The sequence below is a fragment of the Bidens hawaiensis genome, unplaced genomic scaffold (assembly GCF_021521415.1).
Source record: "Bidens hawaiensis isolate Kalapana, Puna unplaced genomic scaffold, B.hawaiensis_p1.1 tig00001032_1, whole genome shotgun sequence".
Taxonomy (NCBI): Eukaryota; Viridiplantae; Streptophyta; class Magnoliopsida; order Asterales; family Asteraceae; genus Bidens; species Bidens hawaiensis.
Window position 1 is genome coordinate 3,290,006 of NW_027491060.1, and position 20,516 is coordinate 3,310,521.

Here is a 20,516-nt window from a genome sequence, read left to right on the forward strand (position 1 = left end):
CTAAAGTTCCTTCTTGGTATAATTGAGAGACGTTATTGAATTGAGCCTCTTCGTGTCTTCATCGTGATAGCTAATAACTAAAAGGAATTTCAAAGCAACCTGTATGAAGAAGAACACTCAAAACACGACAACAAAGTACCCCCGACAAATTCAAATTTTTGCAAGTGCATTCAGCCATGTTACCATCCCGAACCACCTTATGCCATCGAGCCGTTTGTAATACTTGACAACAAAACCTGAGTCATTTTCTTTGCAAGTCAAATATTGAATCGTTAGAGCAAGCTGATCTTGATTTGGTTTAACACTTGAAGACGTTATAGGAATTTCAAAAGTCACTTTCATATTTGAAAATTCTTTACATATAAATGAATATAAAATGGTGGGAGATGAAATAGTAAATTTAAAGGGGATTATAAAATTTTTATTTAGTAGTCATCAATGGAAGTAAGATTTAATAGGGAAAATTTAATGTTACATGTAATAGTTATTAAGAGATGAATATAATTAATATAAAATTATAGTTACAACAAGAATAATACCATAGTTAATGTTTCTTATATATGCCCTTAAGATACATGTTGAAAATCCATAATAAATAACCTAATTAGAACACTTCTAAAAATTATAACTTTTTTATCAAATTATGTCCTACCACCAACATATAACATATTCACTCTCATTTGGCATGAGATTTAACAGCAGAAAGTCAATTCACATTATATATGAGTGGACAACCCACAAGAATTTTACAAGTTACATATCCTAGGCCGGCCGCTTCCCATCGTTTTTTACTATTTGACTCCAGTTTGGATAGGGTTGTCTTTAATATTTTCTTCATTCAATATTTATGACATTATATATTCAATGTAAGGCCTTGTTACCGGTTCCCTACATTTGGTGTTGGATTTACTCATAAACACAGTTCTAAATATCAGAGTTAATTAAAACTTTCACGAAATAATATAAAACATCAACCATTCATTACAATTATCCATAATTTGTCTTTTAAAACATAACATAAATTATAACATTTGAAACATCATGACCATCTTCAGATGCCAGCCTCTTCAAACCTGCCATGTGTCCATCTCAAACCAGCTGTCTCAATCTGTTAACCTGCGTGCATACTAAAAGTCAGCTACGCTGAGTGAGTTCTAGTTAATCACACATTATACCATACATACACTTACCTTCGATTATGCATCCGAAAACACATAATCGTTACTTGACTAATTCACTTTCATTACATAGGTTCATACATACGTTCATACTTTATTACTTTCATACTAAATAAATTACTGTCATTTTCTATCTCGGATATTATTAGGGTCTGATCCCTTCCTTTTCTATCTCAGATATTATTAGGGTCTGATCCCTTTTTCCTTTGTCTATCTCAGATATTATTAGGGTCTGATCCCTTTTTACTTCTCTATCTCAGATATTATTAGGTTCTGATCCCTTTCTTTTCTATCTCAGATATTATTAGGGTCTGATCCCTCTCTCTTCATCTTCGTACATACTGTCTATACATGCCCATAACATACATACTTTCTTTAATCATTCATACATATTCATATGTTGTACATATATCTATCATACACATCCATCTATCATAAACATACCTCCCTTGTTAGAACGTGCAATATCCGAATATCGTTTACGTACCAACAAGCTTTCATTCACATTTAAGATACACATACATAACATATAAATCGTACATGGCATACACTTACCATTTAAGGTAAGTGTATTAACTATCACAAAGAGTATGCACACAGCCCCGAAAACATAACAAGGAAATGGGGCTAGAAACTCACCTGAATGCGGTTACGTTCGCCGTTTATAGTTATTCCTTTCTTGAGCTGTGCACGACTAACTGTATAACAATTACACGTATCAATTATCTATCACTACCCACATTGCGTTTCTAGTCTAATTATAACCCTCAATGGGCGGGGGTCCGGGGGCAGCGCCCCTGGCAGGGGGGTCTAGGGGCAGCAGCCCCTAGCAGGGTCCAAGGGGCAGAGCCCCTAGCTGGGGTTGAGCTGCCAGGTCAGCTTGGAAAAATTTTATTTCTATTAACTGTCGTAACACATTTTCCATTAGGATTTTAAATCATTATTTAATTCGCTAACTCAAAAGTTTAAGGGCTTAATTGTAATTAATTCATTCTTTTTCTAAGTCCAGGGACTGCTCTGTCATTTTGTTAAACTTGTAGTTCGTTACTCAGTTCTTAACGAATTAACTATCATAACGAACTGGTCCTTGTAACGAATTGGACCTCATTCATTTGGTCTGGCTAGAGAATTGAAATTCATAGCGAACTGAACCCTTATAACGAACTGAACCTTAAACGAACTGGGGTTCATCAGCCAGTTCCCTCTTAACGAACTACTTAACGAATTGGCATACGAATTGCTTAACGAATTAGTTAGCAAAAGAAGCTAGCTCGTTAGTCTTCTATAGCGAATTGGCTTAACGAATCATGGGTTAGTTCGTTAAGCTTCCGTAACGAATTAGGGTTAGGGTTTGTTAGAGAATGTCAGGAACATTCCCTGACATCCTTAAATACATGCGCCGCCTTTTCGGCGCCGCCGTGCCGGAAAACCGGGCGGTGGCCGGAAAAATGCGGTTTACTCCATTTTACACCGTTTTTCATCGTTTTTCGTCCCGTTCGATCCGGATCTGAGCTAGGGTGATCCCTAAGCTCATCTTAGGTTCGGTTTATACCCGATAATACCCGGATCTCGTAACTTAACGGTTTAACGGTGCCGGCTCGTCGTTTCGTGACTAAATCTAACGGGTTTAAGTTTATAAACATCAAACTATTATTACCTCGGGTCTGTGCTCGGTTTCCTTCTTGGTTTCGGCTTAGAGAAAGGAAGAGCTAGAGAGAAAGCTTAAGTGTGTGTTTTGGGTGGTGTATGGAATATGTGAAATGAGGGATTTAATGGTGATTATGGTTTATATATTTAGGGATCATGGGCTTAAGCCCATGGTCCTTCCTTCTTTCTTTATAACCCAAGTCCATAACCCATATCCATTTAGCCCAACACTAGCCCAACTCGTATTCTATTTATCTAAACCGATAACGACCCACTATAAAATAGACGAAGTTTAATTTATTATTATAACCGAAAGTAGGATGTTACATTCAACATTTACGACTTTATATATTCAATTTTTTTTCTTTTAGACACGCATGATAGATGACAATCATTACCATAAGCTCGTTATCTTACAACAGTATATTTCAATATGCTTTAATGAAAGACATTGAAGAGTAATGCCTTTCGGGGGGCAACCATATATAGATGGAGCACCGTTGGCGTAACTTATATAAATGATGTAATTTTAGGGGTTTTCTAGGGACACCGCCCCCCTTTTTGCTAAAAAAAACCCACCAATACGAAGCGTATAGCCTTATACGAAGCGTATAGAGGGGTGTGAGGTGTCCATAATAAGACCCTAGTTTTATTCTCTTTTGTCAAACTGTATGAATGAAACTTCTGCACAACCAATTTCAAGTCTAGTTACGTCACAAGAATATATTTGTAATTATTGTAGTTATGTATATGGTAAGGTTTAATTTCATACTTTATGACTTTCTTTTATCTCTCAGGAACTTTGATATTGTTTTATATCTTAAAATTAAGTAATATTTCCGATGGCTCACCAAGAAAAATCCATAAGACCATATATAACTAGTAAAACCTTAATTAAGATATCCGTAGAAAAAAATAATTCAACACAAAAATTAAATCCCCATGTTAAATGAATTGTCAAATAAACCAACTCCACAAGTAACATATTATTTAAATCAGTTTTATATTAACATATTATTATCACTATGGATTAAAATTGACGGTTTGGTGCCGTAACAGATTTATTGGTTTATATGATGATATTAGATTAACTGATTTGCATTTTTTTTCTTTTTGTTTTATTATTATTATTATTATTATTATTATTATTATTATTATTATTATTACTGCTGCTACACCCTATTGGTTCACATTCACAAAGCGTTGGTTGATATCATTTTATTTAATGTTGTCACCTTCGATGCCGGTCGATTTTAAGTCGGTTCACGGGCATAACGTGCATGTTTTTTTTGTTCGTCCCGTGTTTTGTTGTTGAAGTTTTTATTTTAGCATCGGTGTCGCAAACTGATACCAATCGAATTTGTATTGGTGTGTCATCGCAATGCATGATTTTTATATGTTAAATTGTTGTAATTAAACGTTATTAAATTTACTTTTTTACCGACTACACGTGCTTTCCTAGTTATCAACTAAATTAAAATAAAATAAATCGAAAGTTGTTGGTACCAAAGTATGTTCTTCTCCAAGTTGGTACCAAAGTTGAGAGGTATTGGTTTTTGAAAAACACAACATATTATATATACTCCGACCGCTTCTCATAGTTTTTGACTTTTCTTTGGATAGGAGTCATCGATTACTATGTCATGACTATGATTTTTAATACTTCTTTATTGGATTCGACATTAGCAAAGTTGAATATACATTCTTCTCTTTCGATAATGGCAAGTGGCACCACCCTACTCCCATTCATTTTTTCCACTTGCTAATTTAATCAATGACCTAATCCCATCTGCCTGATTGTGACATACAATCTTTATCTTGACCTATTTAACTTCACTTATAATATATATACATATCTTATTAATTACATGGTTTGCATTATCATCAAGCAATAAGGGACACTTGGTTCTTGTAGCAAGCCCATTTCAAGGTCATATGACACCTATGCTTCAACTAGGAAGTGTTCTTCATTCCAAAGGCTTCTCAATCACCTTAGCTCACACCAAACTAAACTCACGCGATCCCTTAAACCATCCCGAAATCGAGTTTCTACCGCTTGATGACAACTTTTTAGCCATTGATGCGTCAGCCAACTTCACAAAGTTTCTTGAAGTTCTTAATGAAAACTGTAGATTGCAACTAGAAGATCGTTTGAATCGAAAGGTTCGAGAAGCGAAAGAAGATAACGATTCTCGGATGATTGCGATTATTCATGATAATATTATGTATTCTGTAGAAGAAGTTGCTAGGAATTTGAATGTTCCTAGTATTGTTTTAAGAAGTTCTAGTGCTTCGTATATGCCCGCTTTCGTTGCTCTTCCTAAACTTCATGCAGAAGGGCAGCTTCCTGTGCAAGGTTCGTTAGTATTTTTTTTAATTATTAAAGTTTATTTGTTAATAATATTTTATATTGATTAAATAACTGAAATGATGAAACGTAAACTACCATCCCAATTTTTCTCATGGATGATAATAAAATAATAGTAGCTATCATAATTAATGAATAACAGAATCATTATAGATGATAACTAAAATAGCAATTAATAGATGATAAAATAGAGGTTTGTTATTTTTCCATTGATTAAAGTTTACATGAGACTCGAACTCTCAACATGTAACAAGAAAGGGAATAGTTTATTATTATTATTATTATTATTATTATTATTATATAACAATGTTTCATTGGGCCAAATGTCCTTTGGTATAAAATAATAATAGATGATAACTAAAATAACAATAATTATAACAGATAATAAGCTCGTTTGATAATAACTTTATTGTTTTATTGCAGACTATATGCGGGAGAAGATTGTACCGGAGCTATATCCTCTCCGATAAAAAGATTTACCTTTCAACAGCACATCTACAAAAGTTACAAAAGAAATGATTGCACAATCAGAGATTATTAGAGCTCCATCAGCCATTATTTGGAACACCATGGAATTTCTTGAGAATTCAGCACTCACAAAACTTCGGCACCATTACAAGGTTCCAATCTTTGCCATCGGTCCATTAAACGAAACGGCTCGATATACGTCTACTAGTTTTCTTAAAGAAGACACCAATTGCATTTCATGGCTTGATAAGCAAGCTCCAAGATCAGTTATTTATGTCAGTTTAGGAAGTCTAGCCACCATGGAGGAACATGAGCTAGCTGAGACTGCATGGGGGTTAGCCAACAGTAACCAGCCGTTCCTATGGGTGGTTCGACCTGGTTCGGTCAAAGGGTCCGAATGGATTGAGTTTTTGCCAGAAGGGTTTATGGATGAAGTTAGAGGAAGAGGTTTGGTGCTGAAATGGGCGCCACAAAAACAAGTTTTGGCACATTCTGCCGTTGGAGGGTTTTGGAGTCATTGTGGTTGGAACTCGACTTTGGAAAGTATATCACAAGGGGTTCCAATGATATGTAGGCCGTTTTTGGGGGACCAGTTTGTAAATTGTAGGTACTTAAGTTATGTATGGCGGGTGGGTCTGGAACTGGAATATTTGGAGAGACGGGTGATTATGACTGTAATAAGAAGACTCTTGGTGGACGAAGAAGGCGAAGAGATAAGGAAGAGAGCAAATAATATGAAAGAAAAGGCTAAATATTGTTTATGCAAAGGAGGATCTTCATTTAATTCCTTGAATAACTTAGTAGAATTCATCTTGGCATCAGATTCAAATTTCAATTAGAAATCAAACTCAAATTATAGAAACTCTATGTTATAACACATGATGTATCTGAATTGTCATTGTAATTTATTTTTTGTGTGATTAACTGATTAAGTTTAAGATATTAAACATACATAATGACAATTTAAATTCGACACGTTACAAATAATGAGTGAATGTTAGTTATTTTTATAAGTGTCAACTCATATAATAAACGTCTAATAATATAATGAGTGAATGTTGGTTATTTTCTATTTGTAAGTGTCAAACTCATGTAATAATATAATGAGAGAATGTTGGTTATTTTCTATTTGTAAATGTCAAACTCGTGTAATAATATAATGAGTGAATGTTGATTATTTTCTATGTATAAGTGTCAAACTCAGATAATAAACTTGTAATAATACTTAGACTTAAAAAAATATCTTTTACAGAAGACTTTCTTGTACACGTTTTGGCCCTTTAATCAACATTACTGTATGTTATTTAATATGATGTTGGCACCTTTAATACGTATACCAGGAAGACAAAGTCACACACAAGATTATCACATCTAACATCTAATATGAGTTGAGACTAATGTCCCACCTTATTTGTCTCACTTTCATTACTTGTATTAGACAACATAATATTATGGTACGCGTTTTCCATATAGGTGCAATAAACGTCGAACACATAAATCGAGACGACAACAACGGGTAATCTCTAGCACCTTGATTGTGAAAGTATCTAAAATGGATGGAAACTAGAAAAAGATTTGTGGAGGACCACTAACCATTTTAAGAGTACTACACGTAAGATGAAGTAATAAATAATTAGGTAATTGAAATGGACTCATTTGTCAAACAAGGAAAAGATGTCAATACCAACAAGGAAATGCCCTCTTTGTGAAAATAACAAAGCACCCAATGAGGTAATAAGCATGTAATAGAGATTAGAGAGCAATTAAATGCTTAAAATTGACTGATACTTGAATAATTAATATATTGAGTCCCTTCTATACCCCCACCCCCACCCCCACCCCCACAAGCCTTTATCTTTTATAGAAAAAGAAACTCATCAAGCTCCTAGCTTGCAGGATAAAGAAGGATATATATTGGATTTTTGGAATTGTGATTAGACACAAGAGAGATGAAAAGTCATCAATATGGTTTAGCTATCATAATTTAATAATACAACACGTTCTGTTAGTTTAGGCAAGATCCTAAATATTTTATGTATTGAGCATATGTTATAAATTCATAATATAACTTTACGGTAGTCAGTTTTCATAATTCTATTTTCAATCATTTTGGTGATTACGTGTTTTTGAAACTTTGATAATTGTATGTCTATTACTCTATTAGACCACACTTGAGGGGTTACTAGTTATAACATAAAAAAAGAGCTTATCTAAGCTGTTAAAATAAGTATTATTGCCACTAAAATGGATCACTCCTCAAAACTATATAAATTAGGTAAGAAAACCCTTCGATGTGGCGGTGCAACGATACGAATTCGGTCGGTATGAGTTACTCAAAAAAGTAAAAGCACACAATAGTATTGTCACTCCTATAGCTTATTGTAAGAAAATATATTTAAGACAACGTGTAGTCGGTTAGTAAAACACGCAGGATATGGCTATGAGCCAACACCAATTTGGTCGATATTGGATTACGACACTGTAACTACACCAAAAAAATAAATTCGGCAACACTCAAATACAACAAATTAACATATTAAAATAAATAATTCGGGTCAGTATTGGGTTAAGTTTTTTATAACAACAAACTAACAATAATTCGGGTCAGTATTGGGTTATGATAAAAAAAAATCGTCAAGCCTACACAGCCAATGGGCTGCCATCGGGTGCGAACTCCCCTTGCCGATAATATCTGCCTTATTTTTTTAAACTTTTCTGGGCTTTTGTTTCATCAACCAACATTAAGCCCAAATATCATAATAATCATTGTGGGCCCAGTTCGCCATTTTGAACTCCACGTGATTCATTTGTGAATTCCATTTTCGTTGTGCCTCCATATTTTTTAAACGACCAACTAAGTTGCCAGGTACTTCGTACGCGGCCCATTGGCTAAAGGTAGCCCGAGCCGGCCACTAGTCCGGACGGACGAAGCCCCTAGCGGTCCACCTATTGAGGGATTCACCGGATAAAACCAACCCCCATGCCCGCCAAATAGCACGACAGCGAGGAGCCGGTAAAACCGGGTGAGATCAGGATTCGAACCATGGCAAGTCATGGTCATCCCTCATATCTCCCATATAAATTGGTGGTAGTGAGGTTTGAACCCCCTACCTCTCACTAGTAAAGTGAGTGTTCTACCATTGCCTCCATATTTGCTTCCTGTGAAACCAAAAATCAATTAAATAAAAGCAATATCATATTAAAATAAAAAACTTTGTAGTATAGAAAGTAGAAACTAATAGATTGGAATATGCTAACACAACTCCGAGGAGATTTTCAATTAGTGTTGACCGATTGGATATTGAACATCTTGATCACTTGATGAAAATATGAGCAACATGTTTCTTTGGCGGGGAGATGAGATGGATCACTTATCTACTTCATTGGTTCCGAGTAAGAGAAATGTTCAGGTCGATCGGAAAAGACTTGTTGGAATTACACAATTATATTATTTATCTTTGGAAAGCTCAAAACGAAGTTATCTTTGCAGTCAAATAGGTCAAAGTGGAAGGGATTTTTGATAATGTTAGATCTATAGGACTTCTATGGTTTAAAATTCAGTCTAAAGATAAGTCGGTTAGATTGATAGACTCGGCTAATTTTGCTTTCATGTAATTTTTATTCCTCATGTAAATAGGGGCGCTATATGTTGTTCGGTTTTGGTCTTTGCCTAGTATGTCTGGCGGATCTGTGCTTTTATAAAATTTGGTTTTCGAAGAAAAAAAAGAGAGAAAGGAGCACAAAAGAGTATGACCGGATTAAAAACAATATAAACTTCTTCTTGCCTTTTGTGTTATAAATTTTACAAAATAGTTACTTCATTAGAGTCTAGTAACTATTTCGATCTTATTAATCATAGAGTATGCATGAGCGCAACCTTCACATTTTCCCCATAAAGCCATGGATAACTACCGTGAGTCCGTGAGGATATAAATACAATTGAGCGAAAACCTCAAATGAATGAATGCAAGAAAAGATATTGACGTACAATGTAACCTTAGTCCCAATAGGATATGATGGCAAAGTTTAATTGATACTAAAAGTCTTTATATTTTAACATTTAAATTTCGTAATTATTTTTTAATTACTTATGTATATGCAATTTAATTTTGGTATCATAAGTTTCTATAGAATATATATATTAGGTAAATATATATTTGATATATCACATAGAAACACTATAAATAGTAAGCATATTTAGAACCGTTTGAGTCTAGCCATGGTTAGACTTGAACATTTTTTATTAAGTTTGAGCTCAGGCTCAAGTTCAAACTCGTTTAAACTTGATCTACTTCTAGTTTTTGGAACCCAAATTGAGTGTATGTAAGTTATGGATTGAATACTTAAAAATAGATATTAAACTCAAATGCCGTTGAGAAAAACATAATTAAACTCAAATTGAAGCCCACACCCCTAAAATCGGGGGTCCCCATTTGTCTTTTAATGGACATGTTCACTTTCGAGTTTCCGTTTGGTCAAAAAGAACAAAATTGCTTTCATAGTGACAAGGGACACTTTATGTATTTTATTAATGTTTCCAAAACTCAAATTATTGGGCATAAAAAGGGCATTTGTATGCATAACTTTATTAGTGCCATGGATGGTTTAGTTGTTAAATTCTTTAAAAACAAACCTTTATAAATTTTGGACTCGTTAGTCGGTTTACACAATACCACAAGGAAATTTATAATAAAAATGACAGATTAAAAGAAAGAAAAGACATGAAAAATTATCAAAATCATTTTTCAATCTATGGTAAAAAGCCCTTTTATTTATAAAAACGAATGTAATCTACTTGTGACAGTAAATGTTTTGTATTAAATATGTTTAAGGCCTGATTTTGATGGTTTTTAGGTAAAGTATGATACACAAACACGTTGGTGATGCTTCTCATAAGATTAATGGGCCGAATATATGCTAAATCGGATGGTTCTTTGGACTTATGTATTAGGGCGATAAAACTGGAATTACAACTCAAAACACATCCCAAAATATTTATAAATTAACAAAAAAAAACATGTCCTGTCTTGATGCTTTATTTCCCTCTATAGTCCCAAAACGCCCTTTTAATTTCTTCTATTGCGAACAGGTCCTCAATCATCATAGCATCTTCATAAGACAGTTTCTTGAACTCACGTTAACAAAAGACTATCTATATTTTTCTTTCTCATCCCATTTCGATTTATTATAATCGTTAATGCCCGTTTTGAGGTCATATGAATTAGACAACCAGATATTATTCAACATTAGTCCGTTGATTCCATTAATTTCTATTATGAGCATTTATAACCCCGTGAAAGGGGGAAATTCTGTCCCTTTCGGTTGCTCCTATAATTCTAGCTTGTTGCTTGAGATTCGCGATTCTAATCCTATTTAACTCCCCCAGTTAGTTCATTTTCAAATACACTTTTTCCTCTAGTTCCTCTTTCAGCAAGTCTTTTAACTCTTTTATTAGCTCCAAATGTTTGCTTTGTTCAATTTCCTTAATTACATGCCTCCAGGCTTTAATACTTCATTTCAAGTACCATGCCAAAAGTTTTCCCCAAATTATTACTTCTAAAAATGCCCGTGATGATTCAACCTACTTGAACATAAATGTGTATTTTAAACTTCCACTGCCACTTAAGACCACAAGATTCTTAGCTCTAAAACTATCTAAAACCAAAACCTCAAAACACCTATACACACCTAATAGGTAGATCACTAATCAGTAATCATTAAAGAAAAAAAACACTTATTTCCTCTACATCCCTTGCAATATCACCATTTCTCACATTTGTTTATCTAAGTTATTTAAAATATTAAATCAGCTTATTATTATAACAAATATTTATTACTAACATAGTTGTTATAAATAAATTATATATTATAGAAATAAAATATAGTAAAACATTATATAAATGAATATTTTTAAAATTTAAAACTAAAATATTACATATTTTCGACCACGCCCTTTCAAATGACTACGGGTTCTACACCAGCTCGAGCCAAGCTTAAGCTCGTTTAAAGTTTTTTTTTTCTCCCAACCTATATTGAAATAATAAAAAATGTATATAAGTTAATTCATTAAAAATTTACGAGCCGAACTTGAACTTAAAAAAAAAACTCACAATTTGAGCTAAAGCTTTAGAAAGAAAAAAAAACTCAAAACAAGCCAAACTTGAGCTCTTGTAAGTCACAACCAGCCGAACTCGGGCCTAGTCGAGCTCGGGATTGACTGGTTTACACCCCTTCAAATAGAGGTACACAAATCGGGTTTTTTCTAATACTCGGGTTCGGATATGTATGATCGAGTATTGGAAAATCGGGTATTGAGATAAATCGGGTAGGGTTCGGGTAGGGTATTGAGGAGAAAAACTCAACCCTATGTACCCGGGTAGGGTATGATCGGGTTCGGGTATAACCAGGTATTGGAACCGGGTATGTGTCCGGGTATGACCGGGTATTAATACCCGGTTTTGAATTTGTAATTTTTTATACATTTTTTAATTTGTTTAAAATTAAAATTTGCTTTGTAATTTATAAAAATAATTAAACTATATTACAAAAACCATAAATCCACTTAATTACAAATTATTTACTTAGTAATATGCATTTTACAAAACTTAAACATAAATAAACATAAAAGTTGTGAAGTAAACATAAAAAAATACTATAAAAAACTCATGTATTATTTCGGGTATTAGAAAATTGGTATCGGGTATAACTGGGTATGGGTATAGGGTATGACCTGGTCTGGGTATTTACAGGTATAAATCTTGTACGGTTCCGGGTACGGGTATTGACCTCAAAATGCATACCCTATCCATAGGGTCGGTTCCGATTTGGCGTATAGAATACCCGGGTATAAAAAGAAACAGCGAGTATTTTTTTCGGGTCCGATTCCGAGTATCGGTTTTTTGTGTACCTCTACCTTCAAATGACTTCTCTACGTAGTCCAATAGGGCTCTATGGGCCCAAGATGAAGATTGTCTAACTATAAGGGTAGTCATTCCAAAATACTTCACTCGGTTCTAACTTTAAAACTAGCATTTTTTTTATAACGACGTAAGTAGCAAAATATAGTTGCTTTTTAATCACAATCATAATGAATAAATTATGCCCAATGTAATTGACATCCCATATAATTTGTTTTCATAATGAAATGATGACCTTTTATATATCCATATACGCACGAAAAGAGGCACGGTGTCACTAGTGCATATAATGAGTATTGCAAAGATGTTTGTGTGATGCGGCGGAGATGGGGGAACACAGGCATGCATAATTACGTAAAACTACAGCAATATGATAGTCAAATTAAAATGAATAAAATGCTCTTTTGATGGCGTAAATTTTTTTATAAAATATTAGCATATGAAAAATTTATGATCGTTTAAAAATTATAGAGTAATTGATTAAAAAAATTAAAGAAAATATACGGGTAAAGGTAAAGATAGTTGGGTGGTTTTTCTTGTACTCCAAGAATACTTAAATTGATTAAAATAAATCAATTTATTAAATGGTGGTTGGTGTTTTGAGAATATTTATATTTCATTTCGAACAACCAACGTATATATGTAATGCATAGGACACCACATTTATGTCAGCAAACAATATAAAGAAAGAAGCATGCTTATAATAGTTTTAATTAAAAATAGAAAACACCAAGTCAAAAGAAATAAAAATACTAGTTTTGTCTTTAAGCTAGATTGAAGTTTAAATGCTTAATCTTATACTTACACTTGACCAAAGGCATATGACTTAAATTGTATCGAAAGGTATGTTAAGTTTTTAACTTGTGATGAGAGCTCAAGCTTCCTAAAATAAAATGTCTCACAGAATTAGAGTTATAAGAGTATTCAAGTTAAAAGATATTGTCTTCTCAAATGTTTCATTAAACATATTAATTTCTTTTTTCTTAAAGTAAGTTAACTTTCACTATGTGTTTCAATATTACAAAATTCTTTAATATACTTATATTTGAACTCACCAACCTAAATAAAAAAAACATGAATCCAAGTTATCATAACTATTTTATTTATTTTAATTTAAACAGGGGATGTGATCCTCCCACACCACCCTCACATGCCTATACGGCTCGTATAGGCCTATACGGCCGTATAGGGTACACATGCCTGACAAGGGGACAAAAAAAAAACAGTTTTTTGCAGCCTATACGACCGTATAGGCCTATACGACCGTATAGGCATTAAATGTCTCGTATTGCATTCAGACAAAACCATAAAAGCTATACGGTCGTATAGGGCTATACGACCGTATAGAAAATAAAAGCTATACAGTCGTATAGGGCTATACGACCGTATAGAATACATTTGCAGAAACAGAAACATTCAGGCTACCTTAATCGCTGCCGGAAAACGAGTTAAAAAAAACCTCCCAAATTTTGGGATACATTTTTATTTTAATGTATGTTGACTAGATGTTAAAAAAACCTCAAATTTTTATTATATGTAAGCAACAAATATGCCTAGACAGTCTTGAGCTTTTGACGAGTTAAGCTTGAGCTCAACATTTAAACCCGTTAAGATAAATGAACAAAATACGACCCGTATAAATCACATATATTGTATATATATATCATCATCATCGTACTCAGTATATCCCACCAATAGCAAAGCTATGGTAGGGTATGAGGAGGGTAAGATGTAGACAGCCTTACCTCTATCCTATGGGGATAGAGAGGCTGCTTCCGGTGAGACCCCCGGCTCGATAGTAGTTTTGCATCAAGCCTTGGAAATAAGGCACATAGCACTGAAATCATCGGGACACCGGCTGATTGGTGCATGTACCCTTGTCTTTTGGCTATCAACACCACCACATGATGCCTGATTAACCTTCCGTCACTTTTAACGATATTTTCACGAGATTAGTAAAATAACGTCAAAATTAGTGCAATTTCACTTTTGCCCACCCGAGGGTTCACACATATATATTGTATATATATGGTCATCATTTTTTTTTAAAATAAAGTGTCTATAAACGAGCCAAATACGACCCGTATAAATCACATATATTGCATATATGGTCATCATTTTTTTTAAAAAAAAAGTGTCTATACGGCCGTATAGGCCTATACGAGGCACAATAAACGATGACAGACAACCTCTGACAAGATTCAGGTCCTATACGTCCGTATAGCCCTATACGAACCGTATGGGACAAAAATTGGTGTATGAAGATTCAAGGTGGTGTGGGAGGATCCCATGCCTTTAAATAGTTCAACTCAACAAATATAAAACTTTTTCCTTTTATACTAACATTCAATTTAAAAAATCATTAAATAGTAATTCTGATTTACACATGGTTCATCGATATCATTTAAGTTATAAATATTAGGTCTATAAAAAGTTTTATAAAAAGCAAAGAACTTTGGCTTATTGGTATCTTTTTTTTTTTTGATGAACAACCAACTACTAAATAACAGCAGTTTAAATCTTGTGAGAAAAAAAAAAAAGAAACAAAGTAAGAAACTAAAGTTTTCAGAAATTAGAACAGGCTTCGTATCACTAATTCACTTATAAAGATAAAATCTTTTAAACACTTAAAATTTTTAAAATCCAATTCAAGTCTCACCTATTGATAAGAAATTTGTCGTAAAGAAAAAAAAAAGATTGGAAGATTCATTAATTAAATAACTTGAAATAAAAAGTATGGAGTATTTATTTTTTGAACTTTTTTAAATAACTAACAAGCATATAACGCATAGATATTTTGTACGAGATGATTCAAACACTCTTTATAGTATGTGTGATAAGAGGGTGTGTGAATATTCAAAAAGGGTGAGTTGTCTTTGAAAATATTGGCACAAATCCCTATGCACTGTCAAATGTCCCACCTGCAGATCCATCATTGAATCTCAATATTTAACTTTCTTTTCTTTGGTCATCACCTCACCTCACCACCCGCAAATACCTCTCTAAAATCTCTCCGTCAAAGTTCTCTTTGTGGATTCTGCGAAGACGAAGAAGAAGATCAAACCAAAAGGTCAAATCTTTTCTTTCTTTCTGGGTTTTTCTTTCTTTTTTTATAACTTTGAATTCACTTATTACCCATTAATGCTGTTACAAAATTATATGTTTGTCATTTTGTGACCACCGACACTGACATATTTATCTATCTTCAATTTAATTAACCCATGCCTCACTCACTCAACTCATTTCCCTTCTTTTGATTAATCTTCTTTCTTGTCTTTATCTCTTTTTTGTTTCTTTCCATGTCTTAATTATTACTGTAACTAAATTATCCCTTGTTTTGCTATTATTCACTCAAATTACTATTTATTAGCATATTCAAATTCGGATAACAATTAAATCCCCAATTTTTTTCAACTTATTGCCCTAAAAGATGTGCTGACGTCATATGGTTGGGTACAAGCTTGACTGCTCATAAATTTTGATTTTTTTTTATTTGTTATAAAAGGGTAGCAGATTATCTCTTGTTTTTATGAAGTTGAAGTATAATTTAATCTGGGTGTAGTGCAATTTTGTCAAATGAATTATTAATTACCATGAAAACAGGGTACACAAAATAAAGGAAAAGTGAAGTTTTTTTTATTATAGATATAAATAAATATATTTGAAAGATGATAATAATGAGATAGTGTGCTTAATGCCCTTTTTTCCTTTCCCACTACATTTTATTATCTTTTTGAGTTTTCTCACACATGCATTAATCAGTGGATTTTTTTTATAATTGTTATTCATCATGACCATAATCAAGGGAATCTTGTTTATGGGATTCTTGTGATGCTATGGTGTTATTTTAGGGTTTTGGTGTTGTAACCTTGTGTGAGAGAGAACAATATGAGTGAATGTAAGAGATAGCACAGTAAAAAGTGTGTAAAAGAATAAAAAATGAGAGACATGATGGGTGCAAAAATATTTTTAAGGGTATAGGTTGCGGGTGCATTTAATTTCACTCGAATTTTATATTAAATGCACCCCTTACGAGAGCACCCATAATAGGTGGGTTCGTACCGCTAAAATAATAAAGTGTTTGTGAGTAGGATAGAGATAAAAGAAAGATAGAGGGTTGGAGTTGGGAGGTTTTTAAAAGTAAAAAAATTTAAAGAAACGTATGCTTTTTTCAGTTTTTAAAAAGTAAACAAAAAAATACCTTATCTTTATCAATATGGAATTGATCATTGATGATTGATTGATTTTCAAGGACCACACTTGTCCCTATATTGCAGGTATCCAAATTTGTGATACAAAACACCCAATGAGCTCAGTTTGGTGATACTATCTTGCTTGTACATTTGTACTTGTATTGTCTATATCAAGAACCTATTAATTGCACTCAATTTATGTTAGGGACACTGTTTTCTTTAGTCTAAATATGTCATTTGCATCAGTTTAGTATTACTTGCTAAATTTTATGGTTATTTAGAGTTCATATTACTCGCACTCATTGCAGGTTTTGGAGGACACTGGTAAAATATTAGAGCATTAATATTTGTCATGCCATCTCGTTTGTTATAATGCTGTAAAGAACTAGTAGATATGGCATCATCGTCATCGTCTTCGAACCACAGGCAAAAGAAACATGATGGAAGCAAATCTATGGAGATGGAAGAGATTGTTAGATACATGTCGAATCTACCAAGTTATTTGGAGAGGGGCAAACCCGTCCAAGATCGAGCTTTGAATTTTGGTGTTTTGGATTGGGGGCGTTTAGAGCAATGGCAATATCATCAGCATCACAAACCGAGTGTTGTCACAAGCAATTCAAGTAATAGATCGTCTCTCCGTTCTCATTTAAATATATCAGCTGAAGACGTCTCAAGTAAAGATGCTTCGGTTAGTCACTCTGGGGATAGGAAGACTACCAACCGATCAAGAACCAAACCAAAAGGTTCCAAAAAGAATGATTTACGTTCTCAAAATCTTGTTGAACCCAAATTATCAGATGATTCGGGAAGTTATCAAACAGCAGCATCATCATCATCTTCAAAGGGCAAGATGAAAATCCAAGACGAGTTAGTAAATAAAAATGGAAATTTTCAAGATTCATCTTATGTGACCGACGGTTCAAAGTTGCTTTCACTTAAAAACGAAACTTTGAGCAAAAAGAAATCCAAAAACGAAGCCGATTCCAAAACAAAAACCAGCATTACACCCCAAGTCACGACCACCCTGGAGGAGAAAGAGTTGAATATATCTTCAAAGAATTCAGAATGTAAAACAGGAAGCAAAAACCTCTTTAGCTCAAAGCTTGCAGCTACTAAATCTGGTACAAAAACATTGGAATCTACTCAAGTTTCTCAGAATCCGCCCGAAGATTCAAAAATAAAATCAAAAGTGAAAATGGATTTGGGAAGTTGCAAAGAAGTCAAAGTTGATAATTCATGCACAAACAAGAAGAACGGTTCATCATCATTGTCGTCGTCGTCGTCATCATCAAGAAAACAGGCTTTTTTTCAGATTGCTGTAAAAAATGGTCGCCCGTTATTTACGTTTACCATCGATAACAATAACAACAATATTCTTGCAGCCACAGTAAGAAGTTTAACTGCGAAAGATGACTCAAACAGTTGGATTTACACATTTTTCACCATTCAAGAAGTTAAAAAAAAGAAAAGCAATTGGTTATCTTTATATAACAACTCTAAAGATAATAAAAGTAACGCATACCTTCCTAATGTAACAGCCCAAATGAGGGTTTCAAACCCTTCAGTTTCAAATGATACCATTAGAGAGTTTGTGTTATTCTCTGTTGACTCGGGTGTTGACCATGATGAGGTGGAAAATGAATTGGCGGGCATTGTTGTTCGGTTTTTAAGGAAGGCGAGTGAGCATGAGGATATTCAAGATTGTTTTGGTATGACAGTTATTTTGCCAGGTGGACATCATAGTGTGCCGAGAAAAGGTGAACCGTCACCGCTAATTGAACGGTGGAGATCGGGCGGGAGGTGTGATTGTGGCGGTTGGGATGTCGGTTGCAGATTGAGGACTCTTGGTAATAATGTGAAAACTGGTGGAAGATTGAATTCACCTGAAAGTTTTGAGCTTTTTCTTCAGGTATGGTTTAGTTTCAAGATTTATATGTTAGTTGAGAATTTATGAATAATTTACAAAAGGGTTTTATTAAATATAAGGAAATGGGAATTTCTTTTTGGTAGGATGGTAAACGGTCAGGTTGGTGGGTTGAATTGAGGAATCTGAAAATCACGTATATTTTTATTCGTGTTAAAAGACATCAGTGCTAACAAAGACACTTAAAAATCGTGTGACCCATTTTTAATGAGTCGAATGGTTGTAAACGGATTGACAGGTGGTAATCAAACTGTAAACGTCATAAACGAGTTGGTGAGTTGTAAATAAAGGTGACAACCTTGGCTCGTTTGACTTGTGTGAGCTCGAGCCCGAGTTCAGCTCGTTTCAAGCTGTGTTTCTAAACTCAAGGTCGGCTTGTTTAGCTTGTGCGAGCTTGAGCCCAAGTTTGGCTCGTTTAACTTGCGTAAACTCGAGCTTGACTAAGTTATTATTTATTATTAAATTATACACCTTTATAATTATTTTTTTAAGTATACCTATAATTATAATTTTCATATGTAACACAATAATATTATAATATATTGTTTAGTTATTTTATATCATAATTTTGTATACAATAGCTATTATCATACAAATGCATAATATGCTAAATAAATATTATATAATTGGCTCATTTAGGCTCGCGAGCTCGATAAGTGGAGCTCGGGCTCTCGCTCATTTATTAAACAAGCTTATTTTTAGGCCCAAGCTTGGGCTCGAGCTCATTTAAACTCGGCTCAGTTTGAGATTTAAGCGAGCCTATCTCTAGCAGCTTAACGAGCTGCTTGGCTTGTATACCCTAGCTGCAAACAAGTGTAAGGTTGATCAACTGACCTTATAAAATACAATTTTTCATTCAAATATCTACCCGAAACCTGATTATTTTGTGTCATGTGGTTTACAATTACAGGGAGACGTCATAAACGAGGGACCGTTTTTTAGCCTCTCTCTAATAAATGAAGGAATATTTTCGGTTGACTACAACGTGTCTTTATCGCTTCTACATGCGTTTTCGATCTGTATTTCGGTCATTGAGTGCAGAAAGTCATCTCATTATACGGAACTCCGGACTTATGTGGCCAAACGAGTGGATGATGATGATGACGTGGCTCCTGTAACTTATGCTTCACTGCCACCTGTCTCCCCTGTTGGAACTTGGAAGGGTCTAAGTTTATATATGTTTTCACAGGTACATTATTAGATGATGCTGCATTTTCAATAACTGGAGATCAGTTAAATATATTAATTGTGTTTATGTAATGGTGAATTAAGTTAGTGAGGTATTTACAGGGGTAGTTTGGTTTTTCACATACCTCCTGTATGAACCGGTGCTAAAGTTTGCTACTAGCGTTTAATGCCAGATTCGGCTGGTTTTGATAAAAGTTCTAGACTTTGGTTTTAAAAACGACAAACCAAACCAGCCAGTTTTGCAGTTCAACGGTGTGGTTTTGGCGGTTTGAACTGTTTTATTTATTTTCTTTTCAGAATAATTAGTTTGTATTGAAATTTTAAAATGATGAAGTGGCTATATGTTAAAAAAAAGATATAGATAAGTGATAGATGTTAATACTTGATGTTGTGGGGGGTATGGAGCGTACAAGAGGGGCGGTATAGTCAAGGAACACCGGCAGGGGGGAGGGGGGGTCTAACGGTCATAAGACCGTTCCAAATAGGAAAAAAAAACATTTTCAAATTCCATTTTTCTCTTTATGTACCTCGTTTATATTAACACCCTGCCAAAACATCTCATGCTCTTTTCTATACTTTAAAATCATTTCATGCTCTTTTCTATTCTAAAATTTTCTTCAAAATATGGAC

The 20,516-nt window shown here is 33.9% G+C and overlaps 1 protein-coding gene and 1 pseudogene across 2 annotated transcripts; both read left to right on the forward strand.

Annotated features, from left to right (window-relative positions):
- Window positions 1–4,409: 4,409 nt before the first annotated feature.
- LOC143553609 (UDP-glucose iridoid glucosyltransferase-like) lies at window positions 4,410–6,586 on the forward strand (annotated as a pseudogene). The gene is made up of 2 exons (XR_013138859.1): window positions 4,410–5,181; window positions 5,617–6,586. The product of XR_013138859.1 is annotated as a UDP-glucose iridoid glucosyltransferase-like (transcript).
- Window positions 6,587–15,576: 8,990 nt separating this feature from the next.
- Window positions 15,577–20,049, forward strand: LOC143555208 (uncharacterized). Its single transcript, XM_077044804.1, has 3 exons — window positions 15,577–15,648; window positions 17,080–18,683; window positions 19,609–20,049. Exons 2-3 carry the CDS (start codon window positions 17,166–17,168, stop codon window positions 19,897–19,899), a joined length of 1,809 nt encoding a protein of 602 aa, XP_076900919.1. The 5' UTR covers window positions 15,577–15,648; window positions 17,080–17,165; the 3' UTR covers window positions 19,900–20,049.
- Window positions 20,050–20,516: the final 467 nt, after the last annotated feature.

Excerpts from the sequence above, each read along its gene's own strand:
- LOC143555208 (XM_077044804.1), top strand. The coding sequence starts at position 17,166 with ATGGCATCATCGTCATCGTCTTCGAACCACAGGCAAAAGAAACATGAT. Across the intron at positions 18,684-19,608 it reads GTTTTGAGCTTTTTCTTCAG|GGAGACGTCATAAACGAGGG; the intron begins GTATGGTTTAGT and ends TTACAATTACAG.